General features: G+C 36.1%; 1 protein-coding gene across 26 annotated transcripts in view; it reads left to right on the plus strand.

The window, feature by feature from the left end:
* Positions 1–24545, plus strand: part of DST (dystonin) — a 488729-nt gene extending 464184 nt beyond the window's left edge. For 16 of the 26 annotated variants that reach the window (XM_005552656.4, XM_005552659.4, XM_065542902.1 and 13 more), the window contains 15 exons: positions 488–616; positions 5168–5311; positions 6329–6517; positions 8555–8684; positions 10314–10477; positions 11276–11438; positions 12262–12416; positions 12587–12661; positions 13559–13576; positions 16342–16459; positions 17780–17851; positions 18773–18972; positions 19380–19490; positions 22286–22409; positions 23275–24545. In XM_005552656.4, the coding sequence (XP_005552713.3) occupies positions 488–616; positions 5168–5311; positions 6329–6517; positions 8555–8684; positions 10314–10477; positions 11276–11438; positions 12262–12416; positions 12587–12661; positions 13559–13576; positions 16342–16459; positions 17780–17851; positions 18773–18972; positions 19380–19490; positions 22286–22409; positions 23275–23537 (2055 nt within the window). In that variant the 3' untranslated portion in view covers positions 23538–24545. The remainder of the gene's footprint in view (positions 1–487; positions 617–5167; positions 5312–6328; positions 6518–8554; positions 8685–10313; positions 10478–11275; positions 11439–12261; positions 12417–12586; positions 12662–13558; positions 13577–16341; positions 16460–17779; positions 17852–18772; positions 18973–19379; positions 19491–22285; positions 22410–23274) is intronic. The other 10 variants (XM_005552672.4, XM_065542909.1, XM_005552673.4 and 7 more) reach the window with 3 other exon arrangements.
* Positions 24546–25357: the final 812 nt, after the last annotated feature.

Raw genomic sequence — 25357 nt, forward strand, 5'->3', positions numbered from 1 at the left:
AACCTCAACAAGAACTATTCTAGTAAAAAACTGAGTAAACTGTGAGTAAAAAACCTCGTGTCTCAATCAGGACAGTCTGAAGAAGGAAATTCTAATAGCATCATTGCCTTGATCCTTCTCCCACCCTCCCCCATGAATTTAAATTACTGCTAGAGGGAGGCATTCTAATCTTCACATAGAAGTGCTGCTTGAGTAATGTTTCAGCTTGGAAGTATGATGGACTGCCATTCATCTAAAATCAAGTTGTTAAAGTGGTAATTTTTTCTTCATATAGGCCTTTTTTATATATTAGGTGTTTTCTTATTTTTAAAATATGTATATCTTTATCTTCTTAATGGGAGTAGTGAAGCAATTTAAATTTAAAACTTTTTGTTTTTTTTTCATTGAAAGGATGAATCCACTATACAGTTCTGTAAATTGTGCTAACAGGCATATTTGGGAATTTTGTTTGGTGTGTGTGTGTGTGTGTATGTGTGTGAACTCTTAGGCAGAGGAATTCCACTCGGTGGTACATGCCCTCTTGGAGTGGCTGGCTGAGGCAGAGCAAACCCTGCGTTTCCATGGTGTCCTCCCAGATGATGAGGATGCTCTCCGGACTCTCATTGATCAGCATAAAGTGAGTAATATATAAATGCTAAGTAAAGCTACATTAGAAAATCAAAGCAAGGAAAATAGACTCATGATTACAAATATCAACTGCATGAATATTTTCCTTCCTGAGAAATACTTAAACACCTGGTACATTTGAGAGTGTACTTCTGTCCACCTTGCTTACATACGTATGTCCCTGTGCACCCACACACATGTATGTGTACCTGTCTTTTTATGTTTCCTTTTTAGGGAAGGTAGTTATTCTGTTTCCTATCTCAAGGAAGCATATTGATTTATCTAGGCTTTTTGGCTTTTGACCAAAATTGGTCGATATTGTTGCAGTCATTATGTGGGTTTCAAAAATAAAACTTCTTTAATAGGCAGTTTGGCATTTATAAAATTATACCTGTAGGATTGTAAATTAGTAATTTTGCCCTTTGTAAACAAGACACACAGGTAATTTAATAACTCACCTTTAAATCTATTTTTAAGCCTCCGCTGCTTCTGTTCTTAATCAAGAGCCTTTTAAATCCTTTTTAGAAGTAACCTATAGTATACATTAAAAATTTTAAAAATGAATTCCACAAGCCAATATTCTGTTGAATAACTAACCAAGTCTAAATCTGGCTATTGAGTTTTCAAATCAAGATTTTTCCTGTGGCAATGCATGAAACTTGCCAAAACCCTTCAGTGAGTGATCCAGATATCTCTTAACAGATGTTTTTTAACCTTTGACTCAAAAAGTCAGGAATTTGAAATGGTAACACTCAATGTAGTGTTGATGTCAGCATTTCCTATTAACTTTAAAGGATCTTTTTAACACCAGTAAATAATTTTGTCTTTTGAGATCAGGCTGGAAATACATCATTAATTTTAGTGTAGCATGGATTACATCATCTGTAGAGAGTTGTTATTTTAATTAATACCCTCTATCAAAAATGGGTTGCTGCATCTATAGCAATGAAATATTGCCATGTCATTTAAAAAGTGGTGCAAGCTTTCATAGCATTTTCTGGAAGAATGAAATGCTATATACACCATTTAAATTTGAAGCTAGAATATAAGAAGAAGACAGTTACATCAAATTTATTATAAATTTTTGAGTCCATTCAACATTTTGAAAATGTAGTTTATATTATATTACTGTGGGCTTACCATCAGCCAGCATTGAGTTCTATTAACATTCTTAGGTTTGGGTCTCAGAGTAGCAATAAATATTTGCTGGACACCACTTAAAGCCCGTCGTGCATATCTAACACCCTACAGAAAGGAGCCTATTTGTGGTATCACCACTCTCACAGGACCAGGAAACCTCCAGGAGGCAAGTATCCAGAGCAGGGGTAGTGGTTTTTATAACAAATTATTTTTAAATAGCATAAAATTACCAGTAATTTTATAAAGCATTTCTTAATAATATTTTGCAGTAACACTATTCATTCTTTTCCATCTCTTCTGTTTCCCTTCGCACATTCACCATTCACCAATCAAAGAAAAACCGAATATTTAATTTCTTAACACTAGGACTAGAGACTTCTTAGTATAATCCAGTTTCTAAAAACGGCAGGCTTTCCCACATGAGAACAAACCAGTAAGGTAAGGTTCAGACTAGGTTGGAAGGGCATAGAATTCAGTGGAATGTTGACAGTCCCATCCACCAAATAGGTGTACAAGTGATTGTGAGAGTACATTATTTGTATCAGCTGTTCTCTGGGGGAAACACAGATGTTAGATTAACCTATTTTTTCCTCTTCCTTATAATGTTGCAGTTTTTAACTTTTTTCATTTAGGAGGATCTGTATTGAAAAAGTGATAATTTTTTAAGTTATGATATTTAAAAAGTAGGTCATGTTATCGGAGTGTACCATCAATTGAAACGACTCCATTATAGTAAACTTGTAAATAAAAGGTCTAGAAAGCATTTATTCAGTAAATCATATACTCTTTTGAACGAATTACTGGGAACATAAAAATGAATAAAACACAGTCTTTTAATCTTGTGGACCGAACAGTCTAATATAGCAAAATGCCAGAGTAGGAGATATGTCACAGAGCTGCTTCACAGAGATTAAAGACAAAAGGCCACTTATATTAGAGTAAAACATATAAACATATTATATAAATTTAAATTCAGAGAGTACATGTACATGTTTGCTACCTGAGTATATTGAGTAATAGTAGAGACTGGACTTCTTTTGTACCAGTCATCCAAATATTAAACACTGTACACAATAGGTAATTTTTTAAATTTTTCAACCCTCAGGCCCCTTTTATCCTCCATGCTTTTTGGAGTCCTCAGTGTCTGTTATTTCCATCTTTATGTCCATGTGTTCCCATTGTTTGGCTCCCACTTATACGTGAGAATATGTGATATTTGATTTTCTGTTTGAGTTACTTCACTTAGGATAATGGCCTCCAGCTCCATGCATGTTGCTGCAAAGTACACGATTTCATTCTTTTTTATGGCTGCATAGTATTCCATGCTATATATGTACCACATTTTTTTTATCCAATCAACTGTTGATGGACACTTAGGTTGGTTCTGTGACTTTGCTTTTATGAATAGTGCTGGAATTAACATATGAGTGCTGGTGTCTTTTTGATATAACAATTTCTTTTCCTTTGGTTAGATACCGAGTAGTGGAATTGCTAGGTCAAATGGTAGTTCTAATTTTAGTTTTTTGAAATATATCCATACTGTTTTTCATAGACATTGAACTAATTTATATTCCCACTAACAGTGTATAAGCACTCCCTTTTCTCAGCATCCACATCATGTGTTGTTTTTTTCACTTTTTAGTAATAGTTATTCTGACTTGTGTAATATGATATCTCAGGGTGGCTTTAATTTGCGTATCTCTGATAATTAGTGATGCTGAGCATTTTTCATGTGTGTGTTGGCTGCTTGTATGCTTGTATTTCTTCTTTTGAGAAATGTCTGTTCATGTCCTTGTCCCAGTTTTCGGTGGAGTTGTTTGTTGTTTTCTTGTTGAGTTGTTTGAGTTCCTTGCAGATTCTGGATATTAGTCTTTCTTCAGAGGCATGATTTGCAAATATTTTCTCCCATTCTGTAGCTTAGCTGTTTACTCTGTTGATTCTACCTTTTACTGTGCAGAAGCTTTTTTATTTAATTAAGTCCCATTTGTCTGTATTCATTTTTGTCGCATTCACTTTTGGGATCCTTGTCATAAATTATTTGCCTAGGCCAATGTCCAGAAGAGTTTTTTCTAGGTTTTCTTGTAGTATTTTTATTGTAAAACATGTATATTTCAAAGTGAACACCCCTCTTCACATAGTGTGAGTAGCACGGGCATCATCGACATCTGCGGCCTCTGACACTCATTGTATAATCAAGTAATTGCTCTTGGTGCAGGGGTCCAGAGAGACTGGGGTGTCTGCAGATCTCTGACATTCTATATGAGATTTTGGAAGCATGTCGCATTTTTAAGGGCAAAGATTCTCAATTTGTAGTCACATTTTCAGAGTTCTATGGTGTGTTTATCTATGGATGTAGTTCTGATGGTAGAAAGTACAATTATGTATGTGAGACATTTGTAAAACATTTATTTGAAAGATCATCCTCAAGGATGTCAAGGCTTTGTTCATTCTGCTTGCTCAGAGGGACTTGCTCTAACCACTAGAACTGCCAGAACAGAGGAGAGTGCCTCTTACTGGCATCTTAAAGGGACAGTTCTCACATGGGCTGACGTGCTGTCAGGCTCACTCTCTCCAACCTCCCCCTCACTTTTTACTGCCTGGACACTTTGGGCCCTGTCTCCCGTACCCCCAAACATTTATATTTACTTACCCAGTCTTCTCTCTACTTAGTACTTTTTAATTCATGCTCCTATATTTCCTGGCATAGTTAATGCTATTTTAAATATTAACCTCCTTATCTTATTTGTTAGAACTTATTTTTGGTCAATCAATGTTGTTTCTATCTCTAGCAATACTGCCTCTCCCAATGCTATTCTCCATTAATAATATAATTATATCCAAATTTGGAAGAGTTATTTTTTGTATAATACATTTTTAAAGCATGAAATATCCTATAAAGTTGGCCCTCTGTATCCAAATACTCAAAAATAAAATAGTTAAAAATATTCAAAAATAAAATGGATGGTTGCATCTGTGCTGAAGATATACACACTTTTTTCTTTGTCATTATTCCCTAAACAATACCATAACAACTATTTACAATTATTTACATTGTATTAGGTATTATTAGTAATCTAGAGATGATATGAAGTATATGGGGAGGATGTACTTAGGTCATATGCAAATACTACGTCATTTTATATGAGGGACTTGAGCATCCTTGGATTTTATTATGCACAATATCCTGGAACCAACTCCCCATGGATACCAAGGGATGACTGTACTTGTATTTTAAAGTACATATTAGAAAGTACTTTTTCTATTTTGTCCCCTTTTCCTCCCCAATTAGTAAATGATTTCCACTGTGAATAAACCAATTGAAGTTTTTGCTTATTTGTTTTAATTCTGGCAGTCAAATGTCACCAGAGTTTTGTTTTCAGCCAATGCCAACAGTTAATTGAAGTCTTTGTTTCTGCTGTAGGAATTCATGAAGAAACTGGAAGAAAAGAGAGCTGAACTAAATAAAGCCACCACTATGGGCGACACCGTTTTGGCTATCTGCCACCCCGACTCCATCACCACCATTAAGCACTGGATAACAATCATCCGGGCGAGGTTTGAGGAGGTCAGTGTGTCTCAGATAATCTTCACAGTAGCAATAGCTTAGAGAGTTGAGGGGTGTGGGAAATTAAGGAATTAAGATGCGCTTATGGCCATGGGAAAATGAGACCTCTACATAGAAAATGTTCCTGTAAATATGCTTCTTTTATGCATTACAATCTCTGAAATTAACTTTTCTTTAAAAGGTCAAAGAAATTTTGCAGCTATATCCCTGGAAAATTTGAAGGCAAATATTTAGTTTACTATATAACATTTTGGCCTCCTTCCACATTGTTTCTATTGAATAATTCAGCAGTTAGATGGTGTTTCGGAGCAGTATATACTGGTGAAGTGAATTGGTATACATAAAGTGAATTAATTCTGCATTTAATATTTTAGCTTTTTTTTTTTTTTTTTTTTTTTTGGACAGAGTCTCGATTTATTGCCCAGGCTGGAGTGCAGTAGTGTGATATTGGCTCACTGCAACCTCCACCTCCCAGGTTCAAGCAATTCCTCTGCCTCAGCCTCCCGAGTAGCTGGGATTACAGACGCGCACCACCATGCCTGGCTAATTTTTTTGTACGTTTAGTAGAGACAGGGTTTCACCAGGTTGGTCAGACTGGTCTTGAACTCCTGACCTCATGATCCGCCCGCCTCGGCCACCCAAAGTGCTGGGATTACAGGCGTCAGCCACCGTGCCCTACCAATATCCTAGCTTTTTACATTTCTACTCTGTGCCACATGGAGTAAGCTTACCTGATCCTTCAGAGAATGCATATTTGAACTCAAATTAGAAAGCAAAAGGAAGCCTGAGTGATTGACATGCATCTTTAAATTCTGAAGATGATGAACATCATCGTGGGCTCTCATATCCTCCTCGAGCCAGATCTTGATGCCACTAATGGAATCTAAAAAGACCAGAAGCATTATGGGTCTAGCCCAGGATGATCCTAATTGTCATTTAAAATTTATTTATTTTATATCACTGCAATTATTTTACTAAGTTGGAGGAAATTCTGAGAAATTTCTGTTTCTCTGACAGGTGCTGGCCTGGGCAAAGCAACATCAGCAGAGATTAGCAAGTGCTCTGGCTGGGCTTATTGCCAAACAGGAATTGTTGGAAGCTTTGCTGGCTTGGTTGCAATGGGCTGAAACTACACTTACTGATAAGGATAAAGAAGTCATCCCCCAGGAGATCGAAGAGGTGAAAGCACTCATTGCAGAACACCAGGTAAAATAAATATAATCCTAACTCCTGTTAACCATTTTCTCAGATATTTTCTTTCTTTCACTGCTGTACTTCTCAAAACACTGCTTTGTTATTATTTTCACTTCTTCAGACTCCTCAGTTCCTTACAATTGTATTTCCAGTTCTGCAGCTGCCCTAAAACCTCTTTTTACAGGAACCCTCTGTGACCTTTGCAAAACTTTCCTTCTTTGTCCTCTGTGGGGTTATACTCGTGGTATTGTCTCACGCTCACTCCTGCTCTCCCTTTTGCCTTCTTAACGTCAGCTCTCCTTACTCCTTATGTGTTATCCTCAGCTCTCTACTTCCCTCACTCTGTTCCCTCTTTTGGTGATCTCACCCACCTCCACCTCCCTGGCTTCAGTGGGTACCTTGTTTGATTGCTCTGTTTGCATTTTTATGTCTTCGAAGATGACTGTCACCACTTGAAATACATCGTGTGAAAAAGGGAACATGTTGTCTTTCTTAGAAAAAACACTTTTCCTATATATCCTACTTGTTTTAAACTCAAATGATGGGTATCACACTCACTTTGATTTACTTGATTGCTCACAATGTGTTTAATATGCATTTACAAAGAGAAATATTAAGTGTCAGCTCAGTTGGTTAAGCAATTAATGTTGCCATTATTGTGTGTATATGTGTGTGTGTTTTAAAAGTCTAAGACATCAATGTCTATAATGGCCCTAAGTGTACCAGGTCATGTTCCCTGTGATCAGAGGTATTAGAGTTCTTCAGTGTGACAAATATTCCAGAAAGGTGTTACTTCACTTTTCCCTTTTGTCTGGGTCTCCTTTTTCCCATCATTTTTCACAGTCTCTGCCTTTCCTCAGCCTTTGCTGCATATTCCAAATATAGGGATACCTAGTAAATAATAATAATAAGCCCAAGGAGATGAGATAAGCAGTGGCAAGGTAGTTAAACCTTTTAAATACAATGGTAGTATACTTTAAACCAAATAGCTTTTACCATCCTTGGAATAGCCTATTTATGAATATTTTGATATGTCCACATTAAATGTGGATGCAGTATGTCATAATATATCAAAGAGCCGTCTTTTTTTTTGAGGGGCAGGGTCTCACTCTGTTGCCCAGGCTGGAATGCAATGGCACAGTCATGGCTTACTGCAGCCTCAACCTCCTGGGCTCAAGTGATCCTCCCACCTCAGCCTCCTGTGTAGCTGGGACTATAAGGCACATGCCACCTGGCCTAATGTTTTCATTTTTTGTAGAGACAGGGTTTCACTGTGTTGCCTAATCAAAGCCATCTTAAATATTTCAAATATGTAGGTGAAATGTGCCACAGAAAAGTTCTTGGAAACATCCTAGCTAACTAGTTTCCCTGTAGACAGATGCTCACTAAAGATTCTTCTGAGGAGCTTGGAAGCCTGAGTTTGGTTGGTGCACAGACACGTTATTTTATTCACATGACTTCTCCCATGTGTCCATGTACGTTATTCAACTAAAACAAATTATTTTTATTTTCAGTGTACTCTCTTTACATTTTATATATATATATATATATATGTTTTTTTTTTTGAGACAGAGTCTCACTCTGTTGCCCAGGCCAGAGTGCAGTGGCACAATCTCGGCTCACTGCAACCTCTGCCTCCTAGGTTCAAGCAATTCTGCTGCCTCAGCCTCCCCAGTAGCTGGAACTACAGGCACGTACTACCATGCCTGGTTAATTTTTGTAATTTTAGTAGAGACGGGGTTTCATCATATTGATCAGGCTAGTCTCAAACTCCTGACCTCAGGTGATCCACCTGCCTTGGCCTCCCAAAGTGCTGGGATTACAGGTGTGAGCCCACTGCACCCAGCCACATTTTATATTCTTTAAAAGTTAGTAAATGCTGCATTATGATGGTTTAGATTTTTTTTTACCCTGAAGATAAAGCATGATGATTTATTCTTCTTCAGAAATAATAACATGGTTCTTTCATCCTTCTGTTTTTAGTTCATTTCTGAAGATGGTTTTCTCTAGTATACTCTTATTTGATTGACATAATTTCTTTCATTTCAGACCTTCATGGAGGAAATGACCAGAAAACAGCCTGATGTTGATAAAGTAACGAAGACCTACAAGAGGAGAGCTGCTGATCCTTCCTCATTACAATCCCATATTCCAGTCTTGGATAAGGGACGAGCAGGAAGTAAGCAGTGATCAATTTCTTTAAAATGTCAATAAACAAGGGAGCTAATTTTATTTTGAGTTATTTGAAATTTGGGGGCAGTTGGTGATTTTACATGAGCACTGGATATCATGAAATGCTTTCTTGAAAGAATATATGTGCTCAAGTATTGTAGAAACTTACTTAAAAATAAAGAAAAAATATACCCAGGTTTCTATATGTAACTTTATTGTCTTAAAGTGTATCTTTCATATTAGCTAGAAGAAAACTGAAAAAATTTACAATAAGAACAGAAATCATCACCCCCATTGCATTGTCTCATTTTTCTTCTGTTATATATATAACTTTAAAGCTGAGCATAATAAAAATGACCATGACCTGGATAACGTTCATGACTTAGTTGTTCATTGGTGGCCAGCAGTCTGATAGCTTTTGCACATGTTCGTGTGACTTCAGGCTCTGTTTACTTCTAGAGCTGCTTTAACAATATGACATGACATTATAAACAATCATAGTTAGCTTGGAGAAAATTTAAAAGAAACACAATTTGTGTTACTGAATGAAAATGCATTTTGTGTATTACTTAATTTTTTAATTAAAAAGAAATGATGTCAGAGCTGTTGTGATTACTTATTACACAAGGAGACAAGGTAAACTATTAAGAGCCCTATAGCCAGACTCCTTGGCTGTCTCCAACACTTACCAAACTGAGAAACATAACCCTGGACGCATTACTTAAACTCATTCTGAACCTCAGTTTCCTCATCTGTAAAAGGGGATAATTATAACCTCATTGGACTGCAGTGAGAATTAAATGAGCTAGTACATATAAAATGCTTAACATACTTCCAGGCATATAGTTAAATGCTTAAGTATTTCTTGTACTGTAAATCTCAGCTGGGACACTTAACATTCTATATGACCCTAGGCCAGTAATTTTTCTAGGTCATATTTAGCCATTTAGTAAGATGAGAAAAATTTGTTAAGGTCATTGTTTTGTGAAGTTGTTGAGACTTGTGGAAAACAGCCAGAAAGCAGGAGGAAACTTCAGGAAGGCAGTAAACTTGGGTTTGAGACTATGCATAGGAAACATGCAATCTCAGTGGAAAATGGATGTGGGCAAAGGCTGGGGTCCCATACACATGCTGCCATATTTTATTGGCATTTGTGAAGTGTCTTGCTTTGACTCCTGTGACTGCCCAGTGTTTGCTGCCCTCATCTGCTCTCCCTTTCTGCCTTCTTCTCTAGGAAGGACAGCTGGGTTTGATGTAACTCATTGTAAGATAGTCTCACTGGCCTGTGAGATTTCCTTTAACAAACAGGAGGATAACAGCATGCTTCATTGTCATTGAAATGGCATGAATTTTAAGCTGGAAGATGTTTTAAGCGTAAATTTATTGAGAGAGGTTTCCAGTATTTAAATGCCCTTGTCAAGAGATATTTCTTCAACTTGCATGAACAGTGTGTGATCCTTAATAAGGAAAACAGATTTGGACCTTGACATTTTACATCATCTAAATCAGGATACTTTTACTTGTACAAACCCACAATTAAGTTGATGCAGTCTTAGCTAGGAGCAAAAAAGGTCAAGCCTTAACACATTTCAGAACCCTGGAAACTGCCATCCTAACTAAAGTTATATCTTCACAGGAAAACGCTTTCCAGCATCAAGCTTGTATCCTTCTGGGTCACAGACACAAATTGAAACCAAAAATCCTAGGGTTAACTTACTGGTGAGCAAATGGCAGCAAGTCTGGCTCCTGGCGTTGGAAAGAAGGAGGAAACTCAATGATGCCTTGGACAGGCTGGAGGAGGTTTGGAAATTCATACCCTCATCACCTTATTGTCATTTGCCCTCATTTCTCGTAACACATGGCCATTGCCAAAATCTTGGTATTTTTTAACTTTTCTGATAATAAGCAAACTCTTGCTATTCGAGTACATTTTTAAATTCCAAAATAAATACCACAAGTATGTGTGATTTTGTGAAACATTGATATATAGGATTTGGATTTAGGAAATCAATAAAGTAAAAAAAAATGATTGTATTTTAACAATCAGAAGCTGATTCCTTAAGAATAAAATCTAACTTGACATAATGTCATAATGTTTGCTGGCCATTCTGCCTGGCAAATATAATCATTGATATTTCAGATCTTTTGATTGTGTGTATTTGATTACCTAAGATTTCAAGTTTTGGATTCTGCAATTGGGAAATTTTTAGAAGCCCTGGGGAGTTAAGAGAGTGGCTGATAGTGCAGAGGGAGAGAGAGCAAAGGGTTAGGTAAGTGCTGTTGAGCTGGACCTGCTATCCCAGTGAGCATGACTAGTGGTGGTACTTAGAGCCAGACCACCTTTATGACTTTGGCATTAATCAGAAATTTACAGCGTAAGTTTTTAGGAATTTTATTTGTAAAGATAAATCAGTGACAGAAATGAAATACATTTTAAAGCCAAAATGTTTCTAAGTCCCCTTGGCAAGATAATACCTCTTTTTGAAATGGAAAGGATATGTGTACTACCTAGAGAATCATTTAAAAAGTTATTCATATGTATAATCTACAATTTTAGTACAACATTAACTCAACCAAAATACCTTTTGTCCTTTTTAGCTGAGGGAATTTGCTAACTTTGATTTTGATATTTGGCGCAAAAAATACATGCGATGGATGAATCACAAGAAATCTCGAGTGATGGACTTCTTCAGGAGAATTGATAAAGACCAGGATGGGAAAATAACACGGCAGGAATTTATTGATGGAATTCTTTCCTCAAGTAAGTTCCAAGACAGGTGACTGTAACTAATACAATTTTTAAAAGAAAGAAGCACATTTTAAAATTGTGGGTCCAGTGAACTTGTGTTACTAATAAGGCATTGCCTTATAAGTTGCCTAGGAAGTCACTACCCTTAAAAAAGTGTTTTTTGGTAAAATCTGTCGTCTGGATTCAGGAACACTCACTACCTGTGTGATCACAGATATGTTGTTCCCTCACTCCACTGAGGCTGAGAACTTGTTAGAATAATAAAGTCAATAATATATGATTCTTAAGGTGTTTTCTGTGTGTGTGTGTGTGTGTGTGTGTGTGTGTGTGTGTGTGTGTGTGTCTGTGTAATAGGAAGTCAATAAATTCAAGTCCCTTTCTTTTTCATTCTAATTTACATTCTGATCTAACTTTGTCATTAGTAGGAAATTAGAACTCTGTAAAACTTCTTAAGATACTTATCACCTTCTTGTTTGATGGCCCAATCATTTGTATGTGATTTCCCTGACAGATGTTACTAGATGTCATTCTTAAGGTAAATTTCATAAATTATTCTTTGACTAGTAATTGAACCATATAAAATTGCCAATGTTAAACATTTTCAACCTAAAAAAAACAGCATTTTACATGATTCACCTAAGTAGTAATTAAAGATAAGTTAAGAGTATATATAGCTCTTCATTTGCTATGATGTAAATCAGTTTTTTAAAAAAGGATTTTAACATGTTTGATCACTGATGATTTAACCAGCCACATTGAGATTAAAATGTGCAATTGAGAATACCTTGAGAAAGAACTAACAAGTCACTACTTATCATTGTTTTCAAAATTTTAGAGTTTCCAACCAGTCGCTTGGAGATGAGCGCAGTTGCAGACATCTTTGACAGAGATGGTGATGGATATATTGACTACTATGAATTTGTAGCAGCCCTTCACCCAAATAAAGATGCATATAAACCTATCACAGATGCTGACAAAATTGAAGATGAGGTACTCATTATCTTTCCATTGCGTATAACACTGATAGTATGTTCTGCCAGGATATCATGCACAATTCATACAATCATTTTATTTTCACTTTAATTGTAGTGTCAAAGTTTTAAGGATTCTACTATGTAATATTAACATTAAAGTAAATATTTCATCATTGTTTTTGGCAGGTGACAAGGCAGGTAGCTAAGTGTAAATGTGCAAAGCGATTTCAAGTTGAACAGATTGGTGATAATAAATACAGGGTAAGTTTTCAAAATAATGTTGTAGTTCCTTTAAAGGACATAAATTGAAATCTGTATGTAATTTGATCTCCGTTGTTTTCCAGGAATCTTATTTATTTATGTTTTTCCTCATATCAAAATTTAATGGTATATGAAACTCTTATGTTTAACATTTTAATTTGTATAATGGTAGCCTGCATTTTGCATATTAGGAAATATCTTTGACATCTACATCATGCACATTGCCTTTAAAGAAAAGTTATTCACAAGAAAATACTCAAATCTCATATATTTAGGTTGCTTCATATTATTTTATATTTTATTATGATTAGAAGTAAGTTTTCAGATTTCAAACAAGAAAGCTGCTCTAATCCAGAACCACAAAGTTAAAAATATGGACTCACTTTAATAAATAGGAAAAAAGAGGATAATGTCTTCTCCACTTGTGCAGTAATTTTTGCTTTTATTAAAAATCTCAATTAACTTGGTTCACTCTCTTCAAAACAGAAGAACAGTGTGACTTCATTACTCTTTCTCTATTTTTTTTTTTTTTTTGGAACATCTCTTATATGTAGTAGCTAGATAGGAAATGTGCTGAGTTTCCCCAATATAGTGTGTTACTTATAAATGAAACATTATTTTTATTTTTATGCTTCCATATTAAAAAATAGTCATCAATGTATTAAAAACTTTAACTTAAATTTGAAATCCTAAGATTTTCAAAAATACATGTACAGAAAATAGTCTGATTATTTGGTTTGAAATTGGGACAGATTTCAAACTGGGTGCCTGCACATCTCTAAACTAGATACTACATCCAGAAGCACAGAGTGTGAGTATGTGTGTATGTTCTAGAGTCATACAGAAAGTTTCCTGTTGAACTAATTGTGTCTTTCTTCCATTTTTCATTTTTATCAGTTCTTCCTGGGAAATCAGGTATAAACCAGTGGAATGTATTCTCAAGTTCCTGATGATTTTTTTTTTAACTTTAATTCATAGTCATTAAAGCTTGCCATGGCCAATCTTTCCCATGCTGTCTCCCTAGCTACTACATTGTTGGTTGGCGTGGTGTTTCTGTAAGCGCTATAAGGGTCCTTGATCCAGGATTCCTTTTTGCCTTGTGTCTTAAATGAGGAGATTACTTTTAAGCAAACCAGATAATGAATTGTAGCTTGGCTTGCTACAATGTTACAAATGCAATTTTTAATTCCCATTTTTGATAATATGAGCATATATTTATGCTAATACTCATTGGAACACAAATTTGATTCTCCACACATCTCTGTGTTAGGCTCATTGATGTTTAACTATTTAGGACACACGGTCTACAGTAGCCCAGGAGGATCAGCCTCAGGCAGTGACACGGGAAGACAGAGAGCCAAGAGGTCTCCTTGGCACTCAGCCGCAAGTAACAAGTTCTCTCCAAAGAAGCTATTTGCCATTTGTTCAAAATCACTGATTTTCGGGGATTGGCATCCTCTGAGTAGAAATGTTAACTCCGTAGGCTTTAAGTAGTATCATTCCTTTTGAGGAAAGTTATTGCTGTAACATATGCAGAATCTTAAAGTCACGTTTTATGCCATCTTGTTCGAATGTTTATATTGGCACTGAAGTCAATATAAAATGTTTACATTGACATTTAAGTCAGTATGAACTGTCTAGTGGCACTACATCATGATCAGAATTTTGAAACTAAAGACAAGAGATGCTCTGTTTTGATTTAAACATATTCATGAGCTTTTTTTTTTTTTTTAACTTTATACTTTGGAAACAACCATGCTATCTATAGTACCTGACCATATTACATTAGATATGACTCTGCCACTCCGTTTTAAAGCCATATTACATCTCAAGCTTCAAATTATCTATTACCTTCATTTATTGCAAGCAGATAATTTATTTTTAAAACTTCCATTAGTTATAATATAAAACATAAAATGTTACTTTTCCGTCCTTGCAATTTTTGGAGTCAGCAAATGAGAGTGAATCTTTTATTTGCAGAGAGGATGAGAGAAATACTTACCTCAAAAGGTTTTACTCACTGAAAGCACAGTCAGCAACATTAGTCTGTTTTCTCTTGTCTTGTGATTTGGTTATTGGGAAAATTTAGAGAAATTCTGAAGACAGTGTTAGTTGTCTGGAGAATACCTTATTAAAATAGAAAATTATTTGTATTTATTACACTTGAAATATCATCTCTATAAGGAACTTTTAGTTATTTCCTTATAACTTTTGTTTTGAGTATAATCTTGAACCAAAATCATCTAGTCCCATTATCTGGTTCCTTAAGGGTAATTTTCTTTGAATCCCCTCCTTTCCCTTTGCTTATTAGCAGCACCCAATTTTTTCTAACAAAATAAATTGACACTTTTATTTTTAAATTTTAATTAACATTTCAGGAACAATGATAGGAAAGTTTAAGTCTCAATGTTTAAGAAAAAAAGATTTAGAAATAGTGGTTTTTAAAAGTTTGATGGAAAAACACATGAGTTCCTGCTGGTGCATTTTACATGCTTTCTAGGTCCTTCTGAGTTTTAGGATCCCGAGGGGTTTGGTTGGTATTGTTTTTGGGTTTTCTTCTTGAAACTCAATATTAAAATACTAAAAAGCAGCAGATTTTTTTCTACTTAGAGTTTTCTGCTTATCCATAATGAGCCCAAATAAAGTCACAATTGTATGTTACCTGCTTTACAAAGAAGCCATTTATGTTTAATTGACTGTTCATTTTGCTTTCTTGTCTGCTGGGATAACAACCGTGAAATTCAGTCTGGTAGTTTTTATGAGTTGGACATGAACCTATTAGAAATGATTTAAAGTATAAAATCATTTCTCACAGGCTTTCAAAACATAAACCTATGATCAGAAACCTGGGATCTAGATATTTATTCAGGACTTGCAGAATTTGTAGCATATCTACATTGTTGGAGATCTATTGAAAGGGCAAGAAAAAGATGATTGCCTCTTAGTATCAACAATTATGGTACAGACAACTGTGAGAGAAACCTTTTAGATTTGGCAGCCATATCATTAATAATGTGTCATTGGCTATTCTAATATTACAGTAATCTAAAGTGGCATATTAACCCAGCCTTTAACAAATTGGTTTACCAGATCATTAGGGATGCAGAAATTTTAGTTGACTGTGAAATTTGTACAAGTCATACTCATTTACTTTATTCTTAAGTCAAAACTGCTCTTAGAGAAAACAAAATGAGTTTATAAAGATTTCTCACAGATTTCAGTGGAAAGCAGTTTTACTGTAAGAGATAGTTTTAATGAAGAAGAATCAAAGCTTATTAAATTTTTCTTAGAATCATCTTATTTTAGATAAGCCCTGGGCAAGTGGGCCAATGCTTACTTTCATGGCTATGTTTAATTCCTAGAAACATTTTAAAATTACTGCCTTACTAATATTGTTTCTGTCATAAGAAAGAAAAATACTTTTTGGACCAAAGCTTTGATAGTATACTTGATAACCTTTGTAATCTTTTTTTTTTTTTCAAACTGTTTCCTTTGGGCTAAATCAGCATGCAGCTGTCTAACGCAAATCATTACAAACCCCCTTTTCTGAGATTTTACTAATCGCTACGAACTAAGCAAGAAATTAAAGTCGGTTGCTTTAGCTACTGCAAATTGCGCATCATCCTGCAGTTTAGAATTATTATTGACAACTAGAGGTTCTTTCTTTCTTCACTGAACAGTTTGGAGACTCCCAGCAACTGCGACTGGTCCGGATCCTGCGGAGTACTGTGATGGTTCGTGTTGGAGGTGGATGGATGGCACTTGATGAGTTCTTAGTGAAAAATGATCCTTGCAGGGGTAAGGAGATGCTTATCATGATAACATCATGAAAGTATTTCAATTTTATATTATTTTCCAGCACCAAAACATACTGGGCATAATTTGGTCATTTATTCCAATAGTGAATGTTTCACATTGGTCTGTCAGCCTAAAGTTCCCAAAGAACCTGTGGCAGTCATGTAAACCATGTTCTTCTCATTTTTTTCTTTTTTTTACTTCTTCTGGATAAATATGGTGGGCAGGAAATACTAGAATCCATTTTCTTTAGGAGACTTTTATATCTATGATTTTCCAAACAATTATACCAACCAAGGAAAGGATTTTGTCTATTATTACATAGCAAAGTAAGAGAAAAGAAAATTGAGGCGATGAAGACTGAAAATACTGGATAATAAAAGTTTAAAGGTCAAAGTTTTTATGAAATGAAGGGCAGGTGAGGAAAGCCATAATTAAAAAATGTTTAAATAACAATCCAATGCTAACTTGACTCTTTGAAGTTGCAGATTAGAACATTAAAAATATAAACATATAATACTATAGCTCTCTACATATCTTCCAGCCCAAGTCCTAAGTTAGCTTTTAGTTTTTCTGTTTTCAGATCCTTCTGTCAATGTTTAAGTTCTTAACCAATTTATGTTACACGTGGTCATTTGATTGCAATTTCTAATTAGGTACCATTTACTCAGTAGGCCCATTTTTCTTCCCCTTCCACCCCCCCCAAAAAAACCAATAAAATTGTTATAATTTTCTTTAACCTGTGAGCTCACTGTAATCCTTTTTAGCAAACAGCAAATGTTCATGTCAGTGCTGCCTCCTTCGGCTACCCAAGTGGGAGCCCAGGTTTCCTCCTGTAGGTCCTCTTGATTTTGGTGATGGTGTCACCATCTGGTACGCATAGACATATCAGAGTCATCAGGCTTCTCTGCCAAGGCCACCATGGATTGTTATACAATCATATGCAGTAACCCTGCTCTCTCCTGGCCAAAGACACACCTGTGAGAGAAGTAAAACAAGAACAAAAGCTCCTGTTTGTTGTATATTTTGAAAATAATGTAGCCTAAGGTGAAATGCATCTCCATTTATGAAGAAATCAGAACACGTTGTGTTCTGTTGGGTTGCTTACGAAGGTTAGCATGGCTGTGGCACAGTCTTCCAAATACATTTTTCTTATTGAGCCAATCCTTTGAGTGCTTCTTTTCCTGATGCAACTTTTCTTCTAAAATGTGTGCTAAAGGCTGGATCTGAGCACCCTTTGCATATTCAACTACTGTACTTTGTTTTCTTCTTCTGCTAACAGTATTTTTTAATGTGATTGGTATCCTGTGTCATTTTTTCTAGTTCATCATCATGGGAGTAAAATGTTACGTTCGGAATCAAACTCTTCAATTACTACTACTCAGCCTACTATAGGTTGGCAACCTCTCTCTTTGCCTCTCCCCTCTTTCCTTTTCTCTTTCCTACTTTTCCATTCTTGCTTCAGTCATTTATTTTAAAATAACATGCTTTATCCATCGCGTATGGCTTAACTCATATCCAACTGAGCTGGTGCTTCCAAATTTAAAGTCTGAAAATTTGATGCACTTTGGTTGTGTTACAAATGCAGGTGTTATAAGTGATCAAACACATGCTAACACGTTGCTCATCGGGTTCTTGTGGAGTGTTCTCCGTGTGCATATGTGTTTGTATGAGTGCTGCATCACTGATTACCTCACAGATCCTTGGGTCTGGTGTTTGTTATTGCATGTTGGTAAAACAGTTTTTCAAGGCATAAAATAAAAATACTAGCTGCCTCATTTAAGTGAAAAACCCAGAAGTTTATATGTTGTCATCATGACTAACAAGCCATCATTCATTCTGTGTAATTATATTGTTTAATTAATCCCAATGTTGAAATACTGGCATTCTCTTTGCGTCAATAGTACATGCAAAAGACACAGTCCCTGCCTTACTAGTCTGTCTTCTCAGTGTGGTGAGAGGGTAATGAAACCATGTGGGCATCAGTAGCTGGTGGATTAATGATATTTTAGCATGAGCTTTCCATTTTCATGCTGACACTTTCTTTAATAGTGGTTATTCTTGCTGGTGTCTAGTATTAGAATAAGCACACTTTATTTTTTCCTCCCCAAACTCACCTGTATCCAAAAGGAATGCATTGTAAAGGAATGCATTTAACTTTTTGTTATGCTGAGTTGGAGTTGGCATGGCAAAAAGATGTTCTTGAAATTCTCAATGTGATCTCTGGTGCCAGGTGGCTGTTCTTCCCATAAACGATTGAGCGCCTCTTCTTTTCCTTCTTTTCTTTGTGTGCATTGTTGTGTGTGTGTAAACCAGCCAAAGGAAGGACAAACATGGAACTGCGTGAGAAGTTCATTTTAGCAGACGGTGCCAGCCAGGGTATGGCTGCTTTCCGACCCCGAGGCCGAAGATCCCGGCCATCATCACGAGGCGCTTCACCCAACAGATCCACTTCTGTGTCCAGTCAGGCTGCACAGGCGGCCACCCCACAGGTCCCTGCCACCACCACACCCAAGGTAAGACTCAGGGATGAAGACTTTTCCTCCCCCTTTGCAATCAGTTTCCCAAGTAGACTTTTGAATGTTCTATTTAGGGCCCTAGAATTTGTAGGACCAGCTATCTCCATTTGTGCACCTTCTCACAATATAGAAAATACAGGATTTTTTTTAATATGCTTTTGCCTAGTGCCTCACATAGAGATGATCTATTTAGGGAGCCTTTGTGATCTTCCAGATTGATTTTTCTTTTTAAAGCTTCATTCATTTTTTTGGTGTGTATGATTTGCCATTGGATCTTTCCACTTATTTAAAATTGTTATTATTCTTACTGTGAGATGTGACTCTTTGCTATGAGTATCTCTTTCTGTGGCTTTGGTTTTTTTATCTGCTATCCTTTTCATTTGATTTGCCATTGTTCCATACAGATTCTCCATCCTTTAACACGCAATTATGGTAAACCATGGTTGACAAACAGCAAAATGTCAACTCCTTGTAAAGCAGCAGAGTGCTCAGACTTTCCCGTGCCATCTGCAGAGGTATCGTAAGGCCCCAGAGTCCAGTCTTAACAGTCTCCTTTAACTGAAACTATCACCCACTAACATTGCTTCACCACTCCCTTAATATATGTACTTTGACAATCCTATGTCTTTTTATGCACTTCTATAAAATAAGTATCAACCCAGCAGTTCTTGGAAGATGTGAGAGTAAGAGGTTAACAGAAAAGATCGTCTGCAGCAATTTAAACAGTGTCAGTTTGAGCCAGTCACTCCTGCAGACTACCTCCTTTTTGTTCTCATTCATACTTAGTTCCACTTTTATCTCTTGGGAGAGTAAAATATAGTAGATTATATCCAGACTTAAGTAAAATTTCTTTTAAAGCTACTAAATATACTAGATATAATGTGGTCAAGAAGTGCAACACATTCCCTTCAGATGGGAGTAAAAGGCAGTATCATTTGCAAGAGAATCACTGAAAAGAATGTTTACTGAATGTTCACTGTGGGCATGGTCCTTCTGAATGTCTGTTACATTTATACCTGCCCCATAACTTTGGGCGGGTGTGTCATAAGCTCTCAGTATCAGTGCAGGGGGTCAGAGGGAGGCTTAGGTATACAGAAAGTTATCTGTCATTTTCAACAGGTAATAAATGTATGGGTTTTTTTTAAGATTTTAATTACTAAGCATGCTCTAACTTTTTAATACGGCATGATTTATGGGGAGAAGATATGTAGGTGATATAAAATTTGCCAAGATAACTCATGTATCAGGTCATTTACATTCAACTGAAAATCAACCGTATATCTTTTTAAGAAACTTCACTGTAAAACAACAGACATAGGCACAAAATAATCAGATATTTTATTAGAATCCCAATAATTAATGGGGAAAAATCCCTAAATACCTTTTCTTGAAATTGAAGAAGGTATTTCACCTTAATTATAAAGGACGTAACTTAAAGGCCAGGATCCTCAAATAAAAGTAATGTAATAACTTTTAAAAGCCCCCTTATGCTTTTCAAAACACTTTCTTCTCTCTTCCTTAATCCTCACGTTAATAATAAGTGGCAGGCAGAGAAAACAGTGTGTTACCTTCATGTCTCCATGGAAATCTTGTTGCTGATAAGTGGGAGAATTGGAACAAAAACAACCCATTCTTTAGTGTTTCCTCATTTCTTCCTCTTCATTTCCCCAAGCCCCAGATTTCCACCCCTTCCCACCAAGTGGGCGATGTTAGTATTATATATTACTTCTAGAGATGTCTGTCAATTATTATGGATCTATTGTAGAAAAAAACTGAGAAAGGTTCAAACAACCTTAAGGGACATACTAACATTTACTTTAAATATTGAAGGCTATGATGCTGTGTTCAAAATTTTTTTAAGTGGATACTCTCTCAAATTAAAGTCTGAGTAGTTATTTTGACTAGTGAAAAACTGTGTTTCATTTCAAATAACCTGATGAAACAAAAAACACCCAAAAAACAACATGTTTCTATGGGAGGGACTGTGAAATAAAATCGAAACAATCACGAAGGCATTCTGAGAAGAATGACTGTGGTCTTTCACGGTTATGAATTCTGACACCTTGAGTGATATGTTTCATAATTTGTGGATTCTCCCTCGTGTTGTTGAGATTCTGTTTAAGTCAGGAATTTAGCTAGATCAGCATTGTCAGATCTTGGGCAAATCATGTCCCTCCTCAGGCTCTAATCTTTCACATTTTCAAGGTTATGATTAGGTAAGCGTGAGGATTAATTGTGGTTATGTGTGTAAAAGTATTTTGAAAACTTGAGCATTCTGTGTATACAAATCACATATAAATACTACACTTAAGTATATGAGTAGTATACACATATGTAGATAAATGACTTAATAAAAGTAGCTCATGTATCAGATGGTTATAACATTTTAAGCTAATAAAGGGAAAATCAGTTGTTTAAAAATATACATGTAATTTGTTTCGATGCATTTCCTCCAAATAGTTCTCTGGCTGTGCGTTCATTGAGGAATATTATATTACATTCCTTGTATTCCTCAAGATACCTGGGTTTTTTTTTTTTAACTTTGGGAGAATTTTTTAAATGTTGTAGTGATCTGGAAAAAGTGCAATGATTGTATAATAAAATCTCGTAGTTATGATTGTTTTAGACATTCTCTACAAACTCATATAAAGATTGTAAAAAAAAAAATTTCTCCAAATGTTGCCTAATATTTTGTCTGTAAAGACTGTAGAAGTGATAGAGCCAGGAAGTGAAGCGATATGATAGCAAGTTACTTAAAAATCACTTTTTTTCTTTTTGCAGTTAAGTTTATTTAAATGATGTGTGTATCCATTATTTATTTACTTATCATTCTGTCTCTATCTCTGCCTAGCTCTGTAAAAGCAATGGAGGCAGCAGAATATCCAGGCACAGCTTTTCTCTGCTCCATGCCCCCTCTATGCATGGAGTCACCATCTTTTTAGCAATACACCATTACCTCTGTAATATTCACTGGCAGTCTGAAAGATACTAACATACTCACCGTTTAATTTGTCTTTTTCTCCTTGCCATCACTTTTATGCTCAGTTGGGGGGGTCTCCATTTTGTTTTCTCTTCAATCATGAATTCATATTGTTTAGAAAGTTTCTTTTGAATTCTGAGAAAGAATAAGAAATTAAAAGAGAAAATTAAGTGAGAACCCAATGCCTTATTTAATTGAAGAGTTTCTCCTGCTCCACCTCCTAAAGAGGAATAGTAGAGAGTTTCCAGCCATGTGTAAAGAAGTGGTGTCAGTGGAATATCATGGTGCAGGAGCAGTATTTTGAAATGTCTTGTCACTGGTTAAATACAGGGAACGCCAATACAAGGAAGCAAGCTTCGACTTCCAGGATATTTATCAGGGAAAGGCTTCCACTCTGGGGAGGACAGTGGCTTGATAACAACTGCAGCTGCCAGAGTCCGAACACAATTTGCTGGTGAGTGTGGTGCCCTTCTTTTTTTAATGGCTTTTGCAGCATGGTCATTTGAGGATTAAAGTCCCTTTTCCTCCTCATTGGGGAAGAAATTACAAATTGACCCTCAGGGGTCTTAAAATGATATGTAGCCCTGGTCCTCCAAAAGTCAGGGATAAAGTGAGTCATGGGCACAAGTATCTAAAAGTGTCCAAGAAAGATGAAAGAATTACCGTAGAACAGAAGAAAACATACAGTGGTATTCTACGCCTTCAAGCTGAAAGGTCTTGGCTCTTCTACCAGCTCAGAGATTGCAGAGGGTCCTGTTTTGGGGTGGTTGGAAAAACCCAGCCACACTGAGCCTCACACCAGTATATCTCACATTGCTTCACAAAATAGCGAACCTACTAATCTCTGGGTTCTGAGCTCAGCAAGCAAGACGCCTCTTTAAAGTTTCCAATCTCCTCTGTTGAATTCCTGTATTCTTGGAGTTACCTATTCTCGGGCAAGACTTAAGCCTGTCTTGTTTGTTCTATGTTTGCATCACACACATCCCTGGATACCTAATTTAAACTTTAGAAAGCACAATCTTAAAGGATAGGCATATTCCTTATGTCTGTTTGCAATAAATGGAATCCTGTGTTACGTAGGGGAAGCTGAAACTTACCTTTTAGATAGAAATCTAGGCTTTTCTATATTATGTCTACTTAGAGTAAGCCTGCATCATACCCTTGTGTAATAGGGAAAGGCCGTGAATCCAAAAGTGTTTTCTGAGTGCCTACTACACACCAGGAAAAAAAGTTAAGATTAAAAGTGGCATCAGGTTTCAAAAATTGGTTGCAGATGGACCCAATAATAAGGGTGAGCTGTCTCTACCTTCTTTCCTCAGATTCCAAGAAGACTCCCAGCCGACCAGGAAGTCGAGCTGGAAGCAAAGCTGGCAGCAGGGCCAGCAGCCGCCGAGGCAGTGATGCATCAGACTTTGACATTTCAGAAATCCAGTCCGTGTGCTCAGATGTGGAAACTGTCCCCCAGACACACAGACCTACACCCCGAGCAGGTTCTCGGCCATCCACAGCCAAGCCTTCAAAAATCCCCACGCCCCAGAGGAAATCACCTGCCAGCAAATTGGACAAGTCCTCAAAGAGATAGTGCAATTGGTTCTACCAAGGCCCTTCCTTGAGCATTTATTATTTAAATTTGAACAATGTAAAATATGGTGTAGAAATTCTTGTGAATTATTGCAAGAGGCGAGTTTAAAATTCTGCAGATGGCCTTATTTGTGTATTTGTCTTTTTATTTTATCTGTATAATGTTTTTGTCAGATATTCTGGGGTTAAAATCACATCATATGTGAGGAGGAAAAGTTTAACATGAACTAACATTTCTGCACTGTAACGTGCAGGGCACACACTAAACTCAGTTACTGTACCTACAGGTAAGTCTACATCCTCTCTGACAGCCACAGCACTATATCAATCCCTGACGTTAAGGATACCTCATGACATTTTCCTGTTTTTATGGAAACTCTGAGAAGCTGAATGATACATGCGGGGGATATTTTTTGAGATGATTTAAATGTAACCCAAAAGATGGAAGACAGAAAGATAAACGCACCCACACACAGTCTTTGCAGTATCTGACAGAGAACTCACAGGAAGTTACTTCAAGCACTTGCCAGTACTATGATATTCAAGTACCTTGCAGCATTTCTGTGCCATTGCTTTCAATGAGGCCAGAGGCATCCTGGATATTAGACCTATTATACTGTAAGAATATAAGTATAAAGTGCATTCATATACATGTGAGGTTTTCTTTTGCTTGAGTGGACAGTAGCACCTGTATCATTGAACTCATTTTGTATCAGAGCAATTTTGCTTGCAGAAAGCTATGAAATAAAACATGTCCCTTAACTGCATTGCTATGGAATTAATTTTTTTCCCCAGGGAAAATTAGTGTATTTTTTTATGAGCAATATCAAATTTGGAGTGACCAAAAGATACTTAAAAATGGGTTTATTTTGATTTCTCATCTGAAATAATCATGTTCTGGTATTATATCTATCTATATTTAATAAATATATACATTTTAATTTATTATGTATACTCACATACTATAGAAAGATATTAGTATGCATTTAATAAAACATATTCACTTGAATATATGGAATACCTGATTATTTAAAGTGAACTTCTTCTATTATTTGTTTTAAATAAAGGTTATATGTATGATATATGTTTACTAAGAAACAAATAGGCTAAATTTGGGGGACATCAAAAACAGGGAGTTATAATAATGTTAACTACTCATACAACAAATATTTCTGAGTATCAGCCATGTGCCAGCCATTGTAAGTGACATGAGACTATAAGATTCCTGCCCTCCCCTCTTCAAGAGGGAATCAGTTAATAAATCACTAAAAAGCAAGGGATGTGTGGCAGGATTACAGATTTAATTAAGGTAATATAGTAGTATTCTTCTGGCCTGTATACATTTAAAAGTGAAATTGTAAAATTTTCCTAAATATAAAAACAGTATCAGATATCCTCAGAAGGATGGCAGATTGTTATTTTAGGCATAAGGGTCCCAACATTCTGCATAACTTTGTGAATTTGCTTTAGCAAGTGTCAGTGATGGTATTCAGATTCAAGGGAACAGTATTACATTTTTCCTTCTTGGCCTTTTTAATGGAGGCCAACACTGAAGAGCCTGGAGTTTCTACTGGCATAAATTAGATTTTTAAGCAATAGTAATCCCTTCTTTGTCCGGGCATTGGTCTCAGGTGGGAGCCCATGATGGAAAGGGTAATTCTAACCTATGAGATCACATGCTGTATAGTTCCTGCATTTGATTATTAACATGTCATCTTAGAAGGCAATTGAAATTGTTTTTATTCCTTTAGTGCTTTTGCATATGATCACATTTCCACTTCAAAGACAAATTTAAGGCAATGATTTTTATCTCAGTCTGTT

Source organism: Macaca fascicularis, chromosome 4 (assembly GCF_037993035.2).
Source record: "Macaca fascicularis isolate 582-1 chromosome 4, T2T-MFA8v1.1".
Lineage (NCBI taxonomy): Eukaryota > Metazoa > Chordata > Mammalia > Primates > Cercopithecidae > Macaca > Macaca fascicularis.